This window comes from Propithecus coquereli, unplaced genomic scaffold (assembly GCF_000956105.1).
Source record: "Propithecus coquereli isolate 6110/MARCELLA unplaced genomic scaffold, Pcoq_1.0 Scaffold590, whole genome shotgun sequence".
NCBI lineage: Eukaryota > Metazoa > Chordata > Mammalia > Primates > Indriidae > Propithecus > Propithecus coquereli.
In genome coordinates this window covers 352499-368951 of record NW_012151841.1, presented here as the reverse complement: position 1 = coordinate 368951, position 16453 = coordinate 352499, and the positions used below count along the sequence as shown (strand labels likewise).

Sequence of the window (16453 nt, the reverse complement as noted above, 5' to 3'; positions counted from 1 at the left end):
ATGAACATTCATGTGTAAGTTTTTATTTGAACACCTGTTTTCAGTTCTTTGAGATATATGCTTAGGAATAGAATTACTGGGTCATATGGTAACTCCATATTTAACTTTTTCAGAAACTAACAAGTTTTCAAAGCAGCTGCCCCATTTTACATTCCTACTAGCAATGTATGAGGGTTCCAGTTTCTCCATATCCTCATCAACACATTTTATTACCTGGCTTTTTGATTATAGCCATCCTAGTGGGTATGAACTGGTATCTCGTTGTTTTTTTGATTTGCATTTCTCTGATGGCTAATGATGTTGAGCATCTTTTCCTGTGCTTTTTGGTCACTTGTGTATCTTCTTTGGAAAGATGTCTATTCAAATTCTTTGCCTGTTAAAAATAAGGTAGTTTTGGTCTTTTTATTTCTTCCTTTCCAATCTGTATACCTCTTATTTCCTTTTATTTATCCTTTTATATTATTGAATTGTAAGAGTTCTTTATATATTCTGGTTGTAAGTTCTTTATTAGATAAATTTATGATTTGCAAATATTTTCTCACAGTCTGTAAGTTGTATTTTCACTTTCATGATGTTGTCTTTTGCAGTGAAAGGTTTTAATTTTGATGAAGTCTAGTTTATTTTTTTGTTGTTACTGCTTGTGACTTAGGTGTCATATTTAAGAAACCATTGCCTAATCCAAGGTTGCGAAGATTTACTACTATGTTTTCTTATAAGAATTTTATGGTTTTTGCTTTTACTGAGATTTCTCATTCATTTTGAGTTATTTTTTATGTATGGTGAGAGGTAAGGGTCCAACCTCCTTCTTTTGCATGTGGATCATCTAGTGATCCCAGATCCATTTGTTGAAAGGACTGTTCTTTCCCCACTGAATTGTCTCAGCGCATCCTTGTCAGAAATCAATTGATCATAAATGTAAGGGTTAATTTCTGGACTCATAAGTCTGTTCCATAATCTGTGCTTTTGTCCTTATGCCAATACCATGCTGTCTTTTTCTATAACAGCTTGGCTTTTTGTAACATCAAATCTGGTGTTGTCCAAGTGTTTCTGTTGCTGTTGAAAAAAATGATCTAAGTACAAAGTAGCAGAAATGGCTAATAGCTGTTGTTCATGCAATGATGATAAGCCCTCATTGAGGCCATTTGCTGTCCTTTCCCTTCATGGTGATGGAATAAGCATTACAAAATCTCCTCTCTCCCTCTTTATTACATTTGAGTTGTGTGTGTGTGTGTGTGTGAGAGAGAGAGAGAGAGAAAGAGAGAGAGAGGGAGAGAGTTGGTTCTGACCTCTGCCATGTATGCAACTTTACTTTGTAATTTCAGTAACAGTCACACTTAGAGCCTTGGAGCAGGTCAGTGGGTCCTGTGTGCTCTCCCTAGAGATGCTCGACATTGGTCAGAGTGCATTAACAGTGGTTTGGTATGGGAGGCCTATAATAGCACTCACTGACATTGAACTTACTATCAGGGGAAGCATGGGTTTTGGAAGCTTTCATTAGTATTAATTGCCCCTAATGCACCATCATTTTGACAGTAATAAGCTAAACAGGGAGGTTATTAGTCCCAGCAGAAAGACAGCATTTCCTGGCGTTAAAACATTTTTTGAGATGGATATGGCATGCGGTGCAGGCAAAGAAAGGAATAGCATGATCCAGTGTAAAGCAGGCTTAGCTGCATTTAAAGTGCAGAAACAAGTCCCTTTCCTATTATAAAACCTAATCCTACAGTGTTGGTTTGAAGGAAGAAGCAGCTAATCAACAGGGATCCTATGCTAAACTCTTTAAAAAGAGGGCTTTGAAAAAAGTTATGTGATTTTTATTTCTAAATTTGCTTTAAAAGAGTAGCATAAAAATGCTTTTTCCTTTGAGTATTTCCAGACACTCATTTGTTGTAAGATTTTAGGAGCAGAAGGATTTTAAACTGTTGCCTATGTAAGAATAGCCCTACAGTGTTTCTGTGCAGCAAAGAAAGTTGTAACTTAAGGAGCCTTTTAACATTAGGGCTGAGGGCAAACCAAAAATGACTCAAGTTCACTGCAATTTGCCCTTTGCTCATTCCATGTGTCTGCATTTTCTGGGAATGCTTGTGCTGTGTTCAGAACACATACACAGCTGAATCCTGATTAGCAGGCCCTAGTGGCCATGTTACTGCCGAAAGTTTATAGTCAGGATTCTCGGTGAAAACCTGAAAATTGATGGCTCCCTTATCACTATGATTAGGATACATTGAGGAACCTTACACAATTCTTTAAACCTCTGTTTGTTTGTATCTGTCTGCTGAAAGGGAGAGTGATTTTTTAAAATCATTTTTATTAGGTGATACTTCTTTTTTTTAAGCTGGGTCAGAACTCCAAGGGTGATACTTTCTTAATTCAAAAAAATATATAAAGAAGATAGTAAATGACCCACAATCTCATTGCCAAATGATCCCTATATTTAAAAAATAGCAAAATATGCATGTGTTTTTAAAAAACTTAGAAGTACAGAAAGGTATATAATGAAATATAAGAGCCTTCTTCCATCCCTTCAATTGGTCCTCGTCAGAGGAATCATTATTAACAGCCTCCTGTGTACTCTTTAAAAAAAAAAAGGATATTTATTACAGCAAATGTGAGCATATCCTTTCCTATGTACATAAAAGAGACCATTTGATAAATAGTTGTATTCTTTGCTTTTGCCACAAGTAGAGGCTCCCAGCTTTACCCTTGGGGAGTCTGTTAACTTGACAGCCATCTCTTGCTCCCACCATAATTCACCCTGTTGCCTAGATTCAATGACAGACAGTGATTATAAATATAATTTTGCTACTAGATGGTTGTATATTCAAAAGTAGGTAATATCTCTATATCCTTCCATAGACATCTACCTTGTTCTTTTTAATTGCCCCATAGTAATTCATAGGATGCATTCATTATTCATTTAGCTAATCTCCTGTTTATGGATGTTTAGGTGGGATGATGATTTCAAGATCACATTTAAAAATTAAATGAATGAGTTCTTAAGAGAATGAGTTACAGAAATGAAGAGGGAATTAATCTGGTTAATGTTGATGAAGATTGCAGACTAGTTAACTATGAAGACAGATTATTTTTGTAGCGTAGAATATTGCTGATCTCCTACCTCTCCCAAAACTGCTAAGCCCACCAAGCCTCCTCCTTAGTCTTCTTGCTATGGAACATTTCCTACTCCCCAATCAGGGGCCACCCCGGGCAGACCTGGGTCATAGTTCCTTCTCCTGTGCTTTCATTGCACTTTGTACATCCCTCCATTAAAGCTGTAAACTGGTCTGTTATAATTATGGTTTGCATATGGGACAGGAAGTGTATCTTGCCATCTCTGGATTCCCTGCACCTAGGTGCTCCACACACTGTAGGGAAAGTGTTCTCAGTGGAGTATCTTGCCAGAAGTCAGTAGCCTCATCAGAGCTCTTTGCTTCTTTGCTTGAGCCTTCCATTCCAGTTTGTCTTCACATGGAAATGGTGAGGTGCCTATCTAGGTTGAGCTTTATATGGCAAAACTTGCTCTGGTTCTGAGCCCTGTGTGAGTTATGGGGCTGTTTACTCAGTAGAGAGCCCACAGAACCAGAGTGGAGGCTCCTTGCTCTCTCCTGATGGGCCATCATCCGCCTCCTCCACCGCCATAGTTCACCTAGTTGCCTACACTCAGTGATAGGCAGTAATGCTAAATATACTGCTAATAGGTGTCCATGTATTAAAAAGTACATGGTAATATCCTTACACCTTCTGGTAAAATCTTAAGCAAAACGGAACACTCCTATTCAACCTGATAATTGAGGCTGTTGTCACAAAATAGTTATTATGGAGGCAAGAGAGAAGGCTGTTAAAAGGGATAGCTATCTTTATCTCTTTTTAATTTTTCTTCTTTGCCTTGATTTGAAGTTGTCACACCTTGATATGGCATTTTATTATAGGAAAATGCCAAAGCTATCCTTCAATTATTTGCCCAGCCCTCTGTCTCTATTCCTTGATCCTGACTCAGACTATAAACCACTGGATTTGGCAAGGATTTCCTTAAGCATTACATTCAAACCTATCAAATATTTGGAAGGCTCAAAGATATGTTTGCACATAAAAGCGCCTTGGGTTTGCATAATTTGCACATTCAAACTAGATTTTAACTCAAAAATGTCCAGCGAATAGACCATTAACATATTATCTATCTCTTTTGGGTATTTACATTTATTTTAGTCTAATTTTTAAATTTCTTGTTTACTGGCATTAGCTAGCTCCTCTTAGTGAAAATGTTTATAAGGGACATACAGAATTCAAACACTGGAAGAGTCCAGATAGACTGATTTATGCTACAGTGGCTTAAAACAACAAAGGTTGATTTTTTTGCCCATGCTAGGTGTCTTTCGGGGTCAGCTGGAGGCTGTGCTTCATGTCACCCTTACTCCGGGACCCTGGCTGAAGGAGCAAGCCTCCTCCTGCACATTGTCTGTGTCCATGTCAGCAGAAAAGAGAGAATCACACCCTCACTCTCAAAGCTTCCACCTGGAAGTAACACCCTCACTTCTGCTCACATTTCTTTGGCCAAAGCAAGTGACATGGCCACACCCAACTCCAGGGGGGCAGGGAAGTAGAATTCTACCACATGCTCAGAAGGAGAATGAGAAGTACCTGGTGAACAGTGCAGATAACTGTCAAAGTTTGTCAGGTCTTATGCAGAGTTCCAGTGCTCCTTGGCACAGAGTAAGCATTGATGGGAAGCTGTATAACAAGGTGCTTAAGCACATGGATTCCGAGTTGGAGTGCCTGAGCCTGAATGTTGGCCCTATCGCTTACTGGCCATCTAATCTTGAACAAGCAGCCTAATCTCTCTAATCCTTAATGTCCTCGTCTGAAGTAGCACTACTTTACAGAACTGCTGTGAAGATTAAATGAGATAGTCTTTACAAAGCCAGTGCCTTTCACACGGTAAGCACGCAGTGAAGCTTAGCTATCCTTAGAATCGAACACTTATTGATATGAATTATTTAAAGATTACTGCTTAAGAATTTTTACCCTTATTTATTTTAAAGGACACATGGTCTACTTTTATTTTCTTTTAAAAATATGTACCATCTATCCAAAGGTAGAGAAGGGAAGAAGGGATGAGAATCAAGGGGTTATTTTTTAGGCCTCAGGTTGGGAGTGGGTGGAAAATACTACCTGACTGGGTCAGTTTTACTATAATCTTTGAAGACTCCTGTCCTAGGATTTTTTTCATGCCTGTACTGACCTTAACGAGTGGAAAACTTTGACTATGCATGTTAATTCCTCGTATACCCACCAGTTGACTTGGCGACTGTCTTCTCTGTTTTGCTCTAGCTCAGAGTCAAGATCTCCACTGAAGTTGGCATCACAAATGTTGATCTTTCCACTGTAGATAAGGATCAGAGCATTGCGCCCAAAACCACCCGGTAGGTGGGATGCCACCTGTTCACTGGGGGAGCCCAGGATGAAGAGCTGAGAGGAGCATGCCTAGGTGCACTGAGCCCCTCTGGACATCAGTTCTGTGTCAGCAGGGATCCAATTTGCATCCCAAATTAAAGAGGCTATAGTTCCACTGGTACTGCATCAGAGATTCTGCTTGGCATCTAAGCGGATTTGGGGATTGTATATACCAATGTTCAGTCCATGAGCAAACCGTTTATTACCAATCCACAAGGAGATAAGGAGCTTACCTCAGGGTATAAGTCTGAGTCAGTCAGCTCTGTCACTAAGCACATTATTTAGTTCAGATGACAATTTTTTAAATAACAAGACCTTCTCAGTGAAGGAAGCAGTGTATTAATTTACATTCTGGTGCAATCTCCTTATCTTCGCAGTCCTGAATTTGCTCTTACTAGCCTCATGGAAACTCTCTCTGGCCCATGGTAGGTCTGAAATTAGTTGGAAGCATCGTAAGTCCTTAGAACTGAGCTGGCAAATGCCCAGCACTAGGGCTACCGTTCCCCTTCCCAAGTCCGTGGAGGGCATTACTAGTAAGTCACAGCATTTATTCCTACTAAACTCAGACTCAGCTTCAGAATCTTTTTTTTTTTTTTAACACAACCTTCTAGGTAATCATTAACAATGATCGGAGTTGGACCAGAACACTGTATGAAGCCCATTTGTCAGCCCTTCCTCAGATCCTTATTTTGGGGATCTAGATCTCTGGGTGCAGTCCAAACTCCAACTTTACTCATCTGGGGTGGCTTTAGAGGCCAGAACATAGTAGGTGACCCTCAAGGCCATTTTGAAGACAGGGGATGTTAGTCAGAGCCTGGAAGCCAAGCAGTCATGCCTTTCAAATTACATAGAGGTGGTCTTACTGTCTCTGGCTTGGTTATTTTCGTAGTGATATCAGAGATGAGAGCACTGTTTGAGAATCCACTGAAATAATGTGTGTTAGAGTGCTTTGCAGTTTAATTCTCTATATAGATGAAGAGTTGGTATATTCATGAGTAAATATAAAGCATAAATTTAAAATAAAGCCAGGTGTGAGCTCTATATATAACCATTTGGTTTGTTTACCCTAAAATCCCAGGAGATAGCTGTGAAAAGAATAGTTTCTCTCATCAAGACTGCCTTTTTGAGAAAAATGACTTTTTAAAACCTAGTTTCAAGGCAGAAAAATAATTGAAATACTGTCCAGGAAGAAATACAGCATTAAAAAAAGCAAAAGCCAAAAGTAGCCTTGTTTCCTTTGAATCTCCTGTCCCTGGTCTCTGACCTTGCTCACATATGCTGCTAGCGTCAATCCTGTGATTATTTCTCCTTGCGGTTCAGCCAGCCTGGCTCTCCCCTCTCCTGTGTGCCTGCAGAGGTTAGAGTGAGCTCCACAGGTGCCTGACTTGGTTGAGTTGCTAGCCTTAGGTCCTTGAAGTGAAAGCCTAGAGGTACAAGCATCTGCACGTAGCATTTTCCCCAGACCCTGCTGAAAGTTTATTCTGAGTTTCCTTAGTACTGGCTTTAGCAATCCAATTTACCCCTAGGCCACAGACAATTCTCCACAACTGTCTGTCCACAACAGAAGTGTTAACAGTGGGAGAGGGAGGATTAGGCAACAAAGTGAAGTATGCATTCTTTGCCTGTTCTCAGAGATTTGCAGATCCTTTCTGAAGACTAACTGCATAATGTCTCTTTCAGGGTGAACTACCCAGCCAAAGCCAAGGGCACATTCATCGCAGACAGCCACCAGAACTTCGCCTTGTTCTTCCAGCTGGTAGATGTGAACACTGGTGCTGAACTCACCCCTCACCAGGTCAGGAAGAAGCCCAGATGGTTCTCTTGGCCTGAAACGTGAATGCGCACTGGAGTTAATAATGTGGCGTATGACATGGTCTAGGGCAAGTTCCACATTCCTGCTTTCAGACCTTGACTCTGAACCCTGACGGTCCTTCAGATTCTTCCACATAACGCTTTACCACTAGCGTTGGTTGTAATCCTTCACCTGGAATACGCACTTCTTTTTAAAAGATTAGCTGGTATTGAGGAGATATACTGAAGGCAGATTAGCACTTAATTGAGGCTTTTTATTTCTGATTAAAGAAAGGGAATATATTGAAATAATTTTGAAAAAGAAAAACCTAAGCAGAAGGCCTAAAGCATTTTTTCTTCTGGCTAAAGCAGATTTTCTATTTGTAGGACTCTGAAGGATATCCTCTTTTAACTTGTGCCTACTTTGTATTGTAAAAGCAATAGGCTTTATTTTTTTTTCATATATAAAGTAATGAAAATTATCATTTAAAAGATTTTCAAACCATATACCCTTTCCCTAGAGAACCTGATATGGCTTTTGTCCACTGTTGGCCCCGCCTTTAGTGTTCTCTAAAGGACAATTCAGATAAATACTTCAAATGCTGAAAGACAAGAAAGAATGTGGGACCTAGTAGGCTTGGTCTAAGTGCTCTGTATTGATGCTTTAGCAAGAACCAGCAGCCTTGTGTTTGTGCCTCAAGGCAGCTTCAGGGCAGACCACTGAGGTGAATGGATTTACTTGGGAACCTTCTTGCTTTCTGTTTCTCATAGCTGCAGCTGCTGCACCTGTGCCCCACAGCACCTGCCCCTAGGGCCACAGTGCCCGGCGGTCTTCTGCTCCTCTCTCCCTTCCACCCCCAAACTCCAGACTGCTTGGTCAGAGCCCTTAGCCATGGCTACCTGACCTTTAAGCATTTCAGCCTCTTAGCATTTCCCAGCTCCTTCCCAGAATGACATTTGCCAACCAAATAGCATAAAAGAAAGAATACAAAGAAAAGAAATTAACAAAACAAAATTGGTAGGATTAGGGTTAGAGCAGGGAGAGTTAGTGAGGAAATGTAACTTTAACTGAATACTTGTCTTATCCAAGACTCTGTTTTGGCAATCATGGCTTAGAGACCTCCCAGGCAGAGATGGCATGTTGTAGATGAGCTTGGCAGCCGCCTGCACTTAACTATGATAGGAGGGAGATCGGGCACCTGGACTCCTAAATGCCATTCCTGGCCAAAACTAGTAGCTGTAGTCGGGATGCTTCGCATCTCTGGGCCCCTTTCCCTAAATACTTGATGGTGGTTCTTTGTTGTTCGGGTGTAGAGTAACAAATGAGATTTATGTTTTTTCTGTAGACCCAGCACTAGCTGTGTGACCATGGCAACTCATTTAATGCTTATGTCTTACGATCTGTGCCTTGTTGAATTCTTTATTTTGAAACGTTTAGAAAAGCTCTGAGTGGATATTAAATTTTGTTGCAGAAACTCTAGTTTCTTATGCCATTGTGGGGATAAAATGATTAGATTCAGGACCATCATATTGATCATAATATTAGCTACCTTTTGTTGACTACCTAGTATAGACCAGGCCCTGCACTAAATGCTTTACATACATCATTGCAAATCTTCACACAGATATACCTCTTGTAAAAGTTAATCTTTCTGCCTTAAAGATGAAGAAATTGAGGCACAAGGAGGTTAAGTAACCTGCTCACCAATAAGTAGTAGGGCCAAATCTGTCTGTCTTCAGAGCTGGGGCTTTCTGTGACATTGGGCTGCTCTGCTCGATTAGAACTCCGCCTTGCTATCAATACCCAAGGCGCCTCTACTCAATCTTTAGCTGCAGGCACTAGGAAATTGAAAGTGGGCCTTTTACAGTTCCACCTCATTTCCCTTCTTTTCACCCTCTGCTGAAGAAGTTAATTGGGCAGCAAAGTGGCCAAAAGCCTGGCAGGAAAAAGAAATTGCAGCAATTGCAAAGGACTTAAATCATCCACAAACTGGGCATTCAGCCTCCAACTGGTCGAGAATTGGCTGGACCCCTAAGTTAAATTTCTGTCCTTGTACCAGCAAAAAGTTATCTCTGAGCTAGCAGCTAGGGTGGCATGACCACTCCTTCCACTTTTGGGCAGGTCTGGCAGGTCCCAGAGTGCTCACTGTGAGGAAAGAGCTAACAGTCTGCTGCCTGGCAGAGTCCATGTTGGGCCCACCGGGAGTTTTGAAATTATCAGATGAAAGGTTGTATTATTGTTCCGTTTAGACATTTGTCCGACTCCATAACCAGAAGACTGGCCAGGAAGTGGTGTTCGTCGCTGAGCCGGATCACAAGAACGTGTACAAGTTTGAACTGGATACCTCTGAAAGAAAGATTGAATTCGACTCTGCCTCTGGCACCTATACTCTCTACTTAATCATCGGAGATGCCACTTTGAAGAACCCAATCCTCTGGAATGTGGTATGTGCCTAAATGCACCCTGACAAAGGTGAGAGTGGCTGTACCACAGACACAGACGGCTCCTCAGGGGCAAGGGCTCTTCACCCGCCATGCCTCTGCCTCCCGTGGGCCATGAATAAGTGCTGTGAGGTGAGGCACTGTGTGCTGTCTCCATAAATAGTCCTAGGGTCACGCACATGGCTTGGCACATTGTAGGTGCTTAATAAATATTGATTGAGTGAATGAAGGAAGAGTAAGTTTGCCCTTGTGAGTGCTAGTGATCTGTGAATTCCTGTAGATGTTACACAGGAAGGAGGCTCTCGTATTCCAAGCAAGGCACTGTTGGGGGTACACAGATGTAAAAGATAAGGCCCTGACTTCTGAGATACGGTATAGCCTCATGGGAGGGACGAGATCTGAATTCTGATAACAACTCAGGATGGTGTAGAATAATGAATTGTAGGATGTGCAAAATGCTAATTAACTAAGGACTAACATTTGTGTAGTGCCTCACTTCATGCCTCTCTTCTGATTGGTGTGATGAGAGAAAACTTCTCGAAAGACATAGCATTTGAGAAGGGGTTGAAGAACGGCAAGGTTTTATCAGAATAGTATCTGGGGGCTGGGGGATGATCACTGGGGAACGGCCTGCGGAAAAGCTCAAGGTGCTTTCGGTGAGATATGAGTTGTTATGTTTCCCTGGAGCACCTGCATCCTGTCGAGGGCAGTGGGTGACGAGCTTGGAAAGGCAGCAGAGGCCAAATGGCAGGCCTTGAATGGTGGTTGGCTCCCTTCCCAGGACAAAGGGACTGCTGTGTTTTCTGGTGCCGTATTCAAGGCTCCTTTTCTTCTCCTGGACTTTGGGCTACTTTCTGTACGAGAACGCATTCTCATTTCTTTCTTTTTTTTCTAAATATGACTAAATCACACTTCCCAGGACACCAAGCAGTTTCTGATTGCAGCTCTAACAGCTTGTGTACCAGCTGGGATTTTTGTATTAAGCAGCCCTATGGGGCTTGCCATACCAGTAGAAAATTAGAACTCTTACTCTAAAAAGCATTTTCAACAAATACTTGTTTTGTTTTTGAAATTTTTACTGCCGCAATTTGTCAACTAATGGATCAGAAGTGATTGGACTGCTTGGAGCTTTTTTCAGTTATGGTCCTAGATGTGAGTCGGGATGTTATCCTGCCGAGGAATTTCACCCCTTCTCTGCCCCTGTGCTTTTAAAGACTGCCCTTATTTTTTTAGGCTGATGTGGTCATCAAGTTCCCAGAGGAAGAAGCTCCATCGACTGTCTTGTCCCAGAACCTTTTTACCCCGAAGCAGGAAATTCAGGTATATCCCAAAGGGCTTATCCACTAAACCCAGGGGAGAAATGGGCACAAAGGAAAAGGGCAGCAAACCCCTGGACTGTGGCTCCGGTCCTCTAACCTGCTTATATGATACTCTATAGTTTGATCTCACTACCCTGTAAATAGGCAGGGGAAACAGCAGCCCCGTCCTCGAGCTGAGCAAACAGGTTCAAAGCGTCCAATGACTAGCTTCCAGAAAGCAGAGTTGGAGATGAAATCAGAACCTGAGTCTGTCTTTCCTGACATCCAGGAGGTTCAGCCTTCAGACCGCTGCTTGACAGCTACGAGGGCAGATGCGTTTAGCATTTATCTCGCTGCTTCTGCATAAATCAGGGCTGAGGGGGAAACTCGCCTGGGAGAACAGGGCCTTACTTCATTAGGCAAATCCTTAGATGAGCAAGGTCTGCCCAGGCTTGCCTAGCCCACAGGACTGTCGTAAGGATGAAAGTAGGTCATAGATGAGGAAAGAAAAGCTTTGAAATGTTTCTAAAGCCCCTTAAAAATAAATGCAATAGTAGCTAAATAATTTAGGTATTGGTTAAGGAAACTGAGGTGAATCCACTCAGTGGACTGACTGTCCTGCAATCACAAGAAATGATCATACATGGAAACCTACATATGAATCAATGAAATGTCAAGTGTTACAAGCAGACTACCTGCTTTCATTTCAGTGTGAAAAAGGACAAGAGCCCAAAGGGTAGAGCGGTAGAATTCTTTTTAAAATTCCTCGTAATGTTGATAGAGCATTAAGAATTTAAGAATGGAAAGTGGAGTTAAATAGTGGAAGGTATAATTGCGATGATGAAGGTGCTGGCTGATCTGTAGAGTATGGAGTAGGTGGCAGCAACTGCTGTGGTGTTAGAAATCCTTTAATGCCAGTGGCAGCAAAGGAGGGCAGAGGTGAAAATATAGGAACGGGAGGCTGAAATGAGACTGCCTCATCATGACACCGGGCATTGGCAAGCAGAAGAGACAGCCATGTGTTGATAATACTAGAGGAAAAAATCTTAAAAAAAGAAAGCTTGATTTGCCTAAGTGTGTTACAGCTTCCAAAGCATAGTCAAATGCCCTATTTCATTTAGAGTATCTTTACAAGCCTACTAGGATGGTCACTGCCCTCCCCACCCCCAGTTTTCCAGCAGGAAGCTGAGACAGAGTGGAAAAATGACTTGCCCCTGATCACACAGCCATGCATATCAGTTCGGGCCTAAATGGAGGGCTCTGGACTCCCGGTCCATTGGTGATTCTGCTAGGTCACATTACCTAGGTGAGCTTCGCAAAGAGAATTCGTGTAGAATTGCTCAGGAGAAAAAAACAAAACAAAGAAATATCAGAGGGATGCTTGCCCAGCCTTTTGCTTTAACTCTGGAAATCAGGCAGAGTGAGTGAGGGAGAAAGTTTGTTTAGGGCTTCCTTAGAGCCCTGGCTAGGGGAGAGAGCAGTGAGTTATGGTTAAAATCTGCAGTGAGGCCTCTGTTATATTTTTAAAGGAACTGAGGTTACCACCAGTTGGCTAAGTCAAGTGAGGCAGCAACATATGCCAGTGCCACCTGGGAATGCAGATGCATCATGAAGTCCAGAATCCTGCCTCGGGTGTGTCACACAAGCCATCCCTATACCTGGGCACTGTCTTTGAGGCTGGCCTAATGCCACTTGATGGGTTGCATTCTCCAACTTCTAAATGGCAGCGAGTCTTTGAGGGGACAAAAGGGTTGGCCAAGCAACGAGCTGGGACTGATGTAGTGTCTTTGGAAGGGAGACCTCTGGGATCAGAAGCCAGCGTTGAGAAGAGGCAAAAGGCCAAGTGGCCACTTGTTGCCAGTAGGTTTTCGCCTCTGGGTAGCATTTCCCTTTGGTGACCATCATTGATGTTTTGGTCCCTGGTATATATGGCAGCCCCTGCCGGTAAGGGCACATTCGTAAGTCTTCTTGGTGTGTCTTCTTTTGGCAGCACCTGTTCCGCGAGCCTGAGAAGAGGCCCCCCACAGTGGTGTCCAATACATTCACCGCCCTGGTCCTCGCGCCATTGCTCCTGCTGTTTGCTCTGGTGAGTGGTTGTAATTAGCATGGGCAGCGTGTGTCCTGCGCCAGAGTTGGCAGATGTAGCCCTTCCAAAGGAGCCTCTGTGCTCTGGCCTCAGCACATCTCCAGAGAGGTCCAGCAGCTGTGACCTGAACTGATGGTCAAGAAATTTTAGAATGACCAAACTTCCCCAGTATGGGGAAGCGGCCAAACAAATTGACCCACTGACAAGGGGGCATGAGAAAGTACCTAGTAGCAGCTAAAATGACAAAAGTGGATGGACCGTGATGCTCCATAGGAGTATTCAGAGGAGCTCAAGTGTGAGCAAAGCAAGGTCCAATGCTGATAGCTATAAAAAATGCAGTACAGAGGCTATGCTTGTCAGCACTGTTTGGAGCATAAAACTGGAAACAACCTAGTCTTCATAAAAGTAAGTGTTAACTAAGTTATGGACAGCCATACAGCGGAATAATACGCAGCTGCTTCAAAGAATGGATAGATTTATATGCTGATGTGACGATTGCCAAGAAGTATTTATTGCACAAAGAAAGCAAGGTAGTATGTTTAGTATGATCTTCTATAAAAAGTTTTAAAAGGCAGTGTGGGTTAGCGTTGGTCACCTCTGAGGAGAGGACATTTTTGGAGAGTGTACAGGAAGGAAACTTTTATTTTAGACTTTTCTGTACTGTTTGATGTTTTTTTAACCAATTAATTTTTTTTCTTTGTTTCTCTTTTAAAATTATAGACATATATGTATATCTTCAAAAATTCAGGGAATTTTAAGAAAAAAAGCTTTAGACCTTACTTTTAGAAAGTTTTCTGTGGTCCTAATTAATTCATTGATTTTAATAAAACAATTACTGGTTAATCTAAATCGAGAAGACATGCCGTAAGCTTTCGGAAACCGCACCTAGGGTACGGGCACCTATTCTCATTTTTGAGTGATCAGAATTTCAGAAGGCACGGGACCCACAGCAAGAGCATCATCCTACCCGCTGCCAGCAGGTTTCTCCTCCCAATTCCTAGAGAACCTGGTGGCAGTGTCAGTCACTTCATCATAAGTACAGTTTCTGACCTTCTGGCTTCATGTTTCCATCTGTTTTAAAATAGAAAGTTTTGCCATCATGAAAAATGATGTTCAGGTTTGAGTTACCCAAGCTCAGGTGCTCAGGTGCTTTTCTAAAGAAGAAAAGGGAACAGTTTTTCCCGAGGGCTTGTAATAGGATGGTTATCACTTGGAAGAATTCCCTGTCCTTCCAGTATGCATGACTTTCTAAGCCCTCAGGGCCGTTGATTGGATTAGCATTCACATGACATGTGTTGCCTTCTTTTTAAGTTCTGATGTCTTTTTAATTTATTTCTCCCCATCATTCAGTGGATCCGGATTGGTGCCAATGTCTCCAACTTCACTTTTGCTCCTAGCACCATTATATTTCACCTGGGACATGCTGGTAAGTGCCCCAGGCTGCTAATTCCGTTTAACCTCCTCTGACATTTCGCCTGCCCACGCAAAAGGCCTGTTAAGTAGACCCACAACCTATTAACTGTAATGACTTAATAGCATAACATTTCCCTCTTCCTCCTGGCCTTTGAGGACAGTTAATATGATGATAAACCTGTTTGGTCCATCAGCTTAGAACAGCTGTCATTAGACTGGACTTCATTGTACTAGGCTGCTGTTGGCAGGCCATTTACCCTCATTTAATAGCCCTGTTCATTTCCAGAGATTACTCACTTATCATATCTTTACATCGAGCCATCTTCCTGGATGAAGAGCATTAATGCAATTTCCAAAGGTTATCTTTCCCCACCATATCGATCTTCACATTTGCCGGCGGCTCTGTCCAGACGGTAACAGCAAATAGTCCTTTCCACAGTCAGACATGCTGTCCTGTGTTGTTCTCTTGAGAACTTAGGACCCAAACAACCTAAACACGATACAGTGCGTTCGTACATCAGTTCAATATTTCCAGGACTTTTGACACTGTTGGATCAGCGGTGACGTGCACTTCACGGAGACTTCAGTATTTTTAAACTTCTTTGCCTCTCTCAGGAGTCACTGTCTGCATCCATAGTATGCAGATTCAGTATGCCTTGAAATTCTAGGCAATTATGTGTCTGTTTTTCTGGGGAAAGAGAGAGTTGTAACTTTGATCAGATTGTCACAGTGGTCCATGATCTTGGAAATGGTCAAGAACCCCTGCTGTAGTTCACCTGTCATCCTTATGGGCAAAAGTGACAGGATGACCTTTCTCTCCAGCTCAGTTACTGGTTGTGAATCATGGCCTTCCTGGGTCAGACCAAGAGCAAAACCTGAATATAAATCTGCCTAGAGCCACGGCTTTTCTTGCCAGTATGCTTTTTGTGTTTGTTGCCTCATTTGATTCTCCTCACAACCCTGTTGGGGGTGATTGGGGCAGGAATTATGATCCTGTTTGACAGGTGAGAGAATTCAGGCTCAGGGAAATTAAGTGGCTGATAAGAGCAGAGCCTGGACCAGAACCCAGAGCGCTCAGTGCTCAGCTCTGAACTCTTTTCACTAAACCTTCCTCAGTCCTCCTTGCTCCCAAATGGCAGATTATGCCTTAATTTTTTTTTTTTTGAGATGGTGTCTTGCTCTGTCACCCAGGCTGGAGTGCAGTGGTGTGATCATAGCTCACTGCAGCCTTGAACTCCTGGGCTCAAGTGATCCTCCCACCTCAGCCTCCCCAGTAGCTAGGACTACAGGCACACATCCCCACACCTGGCTAATTTTTTTTAGAGATGGGGTCTTGCTATGTTGCCCAGGCTGGTCTCAAGCTCCTGGCCTCAAGCGATTCTTCCTCCTCAGCCTTACAAGTAGCTGGGATTACAGGCACTAGCCACCACACACCCAGGTTATGATTTTTTTTAATAAAAAAGAAACCATTTATTTATATCCTATGTATTTTTATTAAGAATTCAAAAAATAAAATCCCAACTATAACACGATAGTAAAGTTTTAAACAAAATAAAAACTTCATTAGAGAAGCAGAGAAATAGATGTTAGCAGGAAATGGAATGAAATAAAGTAGCTGAAGTCTGATTTTTTTTAACTCTGGATTTCTTGGTAGCCATGGCTGAGAGGTGAGTATATTGAGCTACCTATTTTTTGGCTCAGATAAAAAGAATAAAACAAGCTGGTGTAGAAATACGGACCTTTTCATGATCTAGCAGTTCCTCCTCCTAACTCTCCTTGACCTCAGGGCTTTGGCACAGTTTCATTTAATTGGGTATCTTGACACCTCTTCTTACAGCTATGCTGGGGCTCATGTATGTCTACTGGACTCAGCTCAACATGTTCCAGACCCTGAAGTACCTGGCCATCTTGGGCAGTGTGACATTTCTGGCTGGCAATCGGATGCTGGCCCAGCAGGCAGTCAAGAGGTAAG

The 16453-nt window shown here is 42.4% G+C and overlaps 1 protein-coding gene across 1 annotated transcript in view; it reads left to right on the top strand.

Annotated features, from left to right (window-relative positions):
* RPN2 (ribophorin II) overlaps positions 1 to 16453 on the top strand; it is a 53891-nt gene that overhangs the window by 32740 nt on the left and 4698 nt on the right. Inside the window, exons 10-16 of the mRNA XM_012658952.1 lie at positions 5329 to 5420; positions 7132 to 7246; positions 9493 to 9687; positions 10918 to 11004; positions 12973 to 13068; positions 14419 to 14494; positions 16319 to 16448. Coding sequence (XP_012514406.1) covers positions 5329 to 5420; positions 7132 to 7246; positions 9493 to 9687; positions 10918 to 11004; positions 12973 to 13068; positions 14419 to 14494; positions 16319 to 16448 — 791 coding nt within the window. The remainder of the gene's footprint in view (positions 1 to 5328; positions 5421 to 7131; positions 7247 to 9492; positions 9688 to 10917; positions 11005 to 12972; positions 13069 to 14418; positions 14495 to 16318; positions 16449 to 16453) is intronic.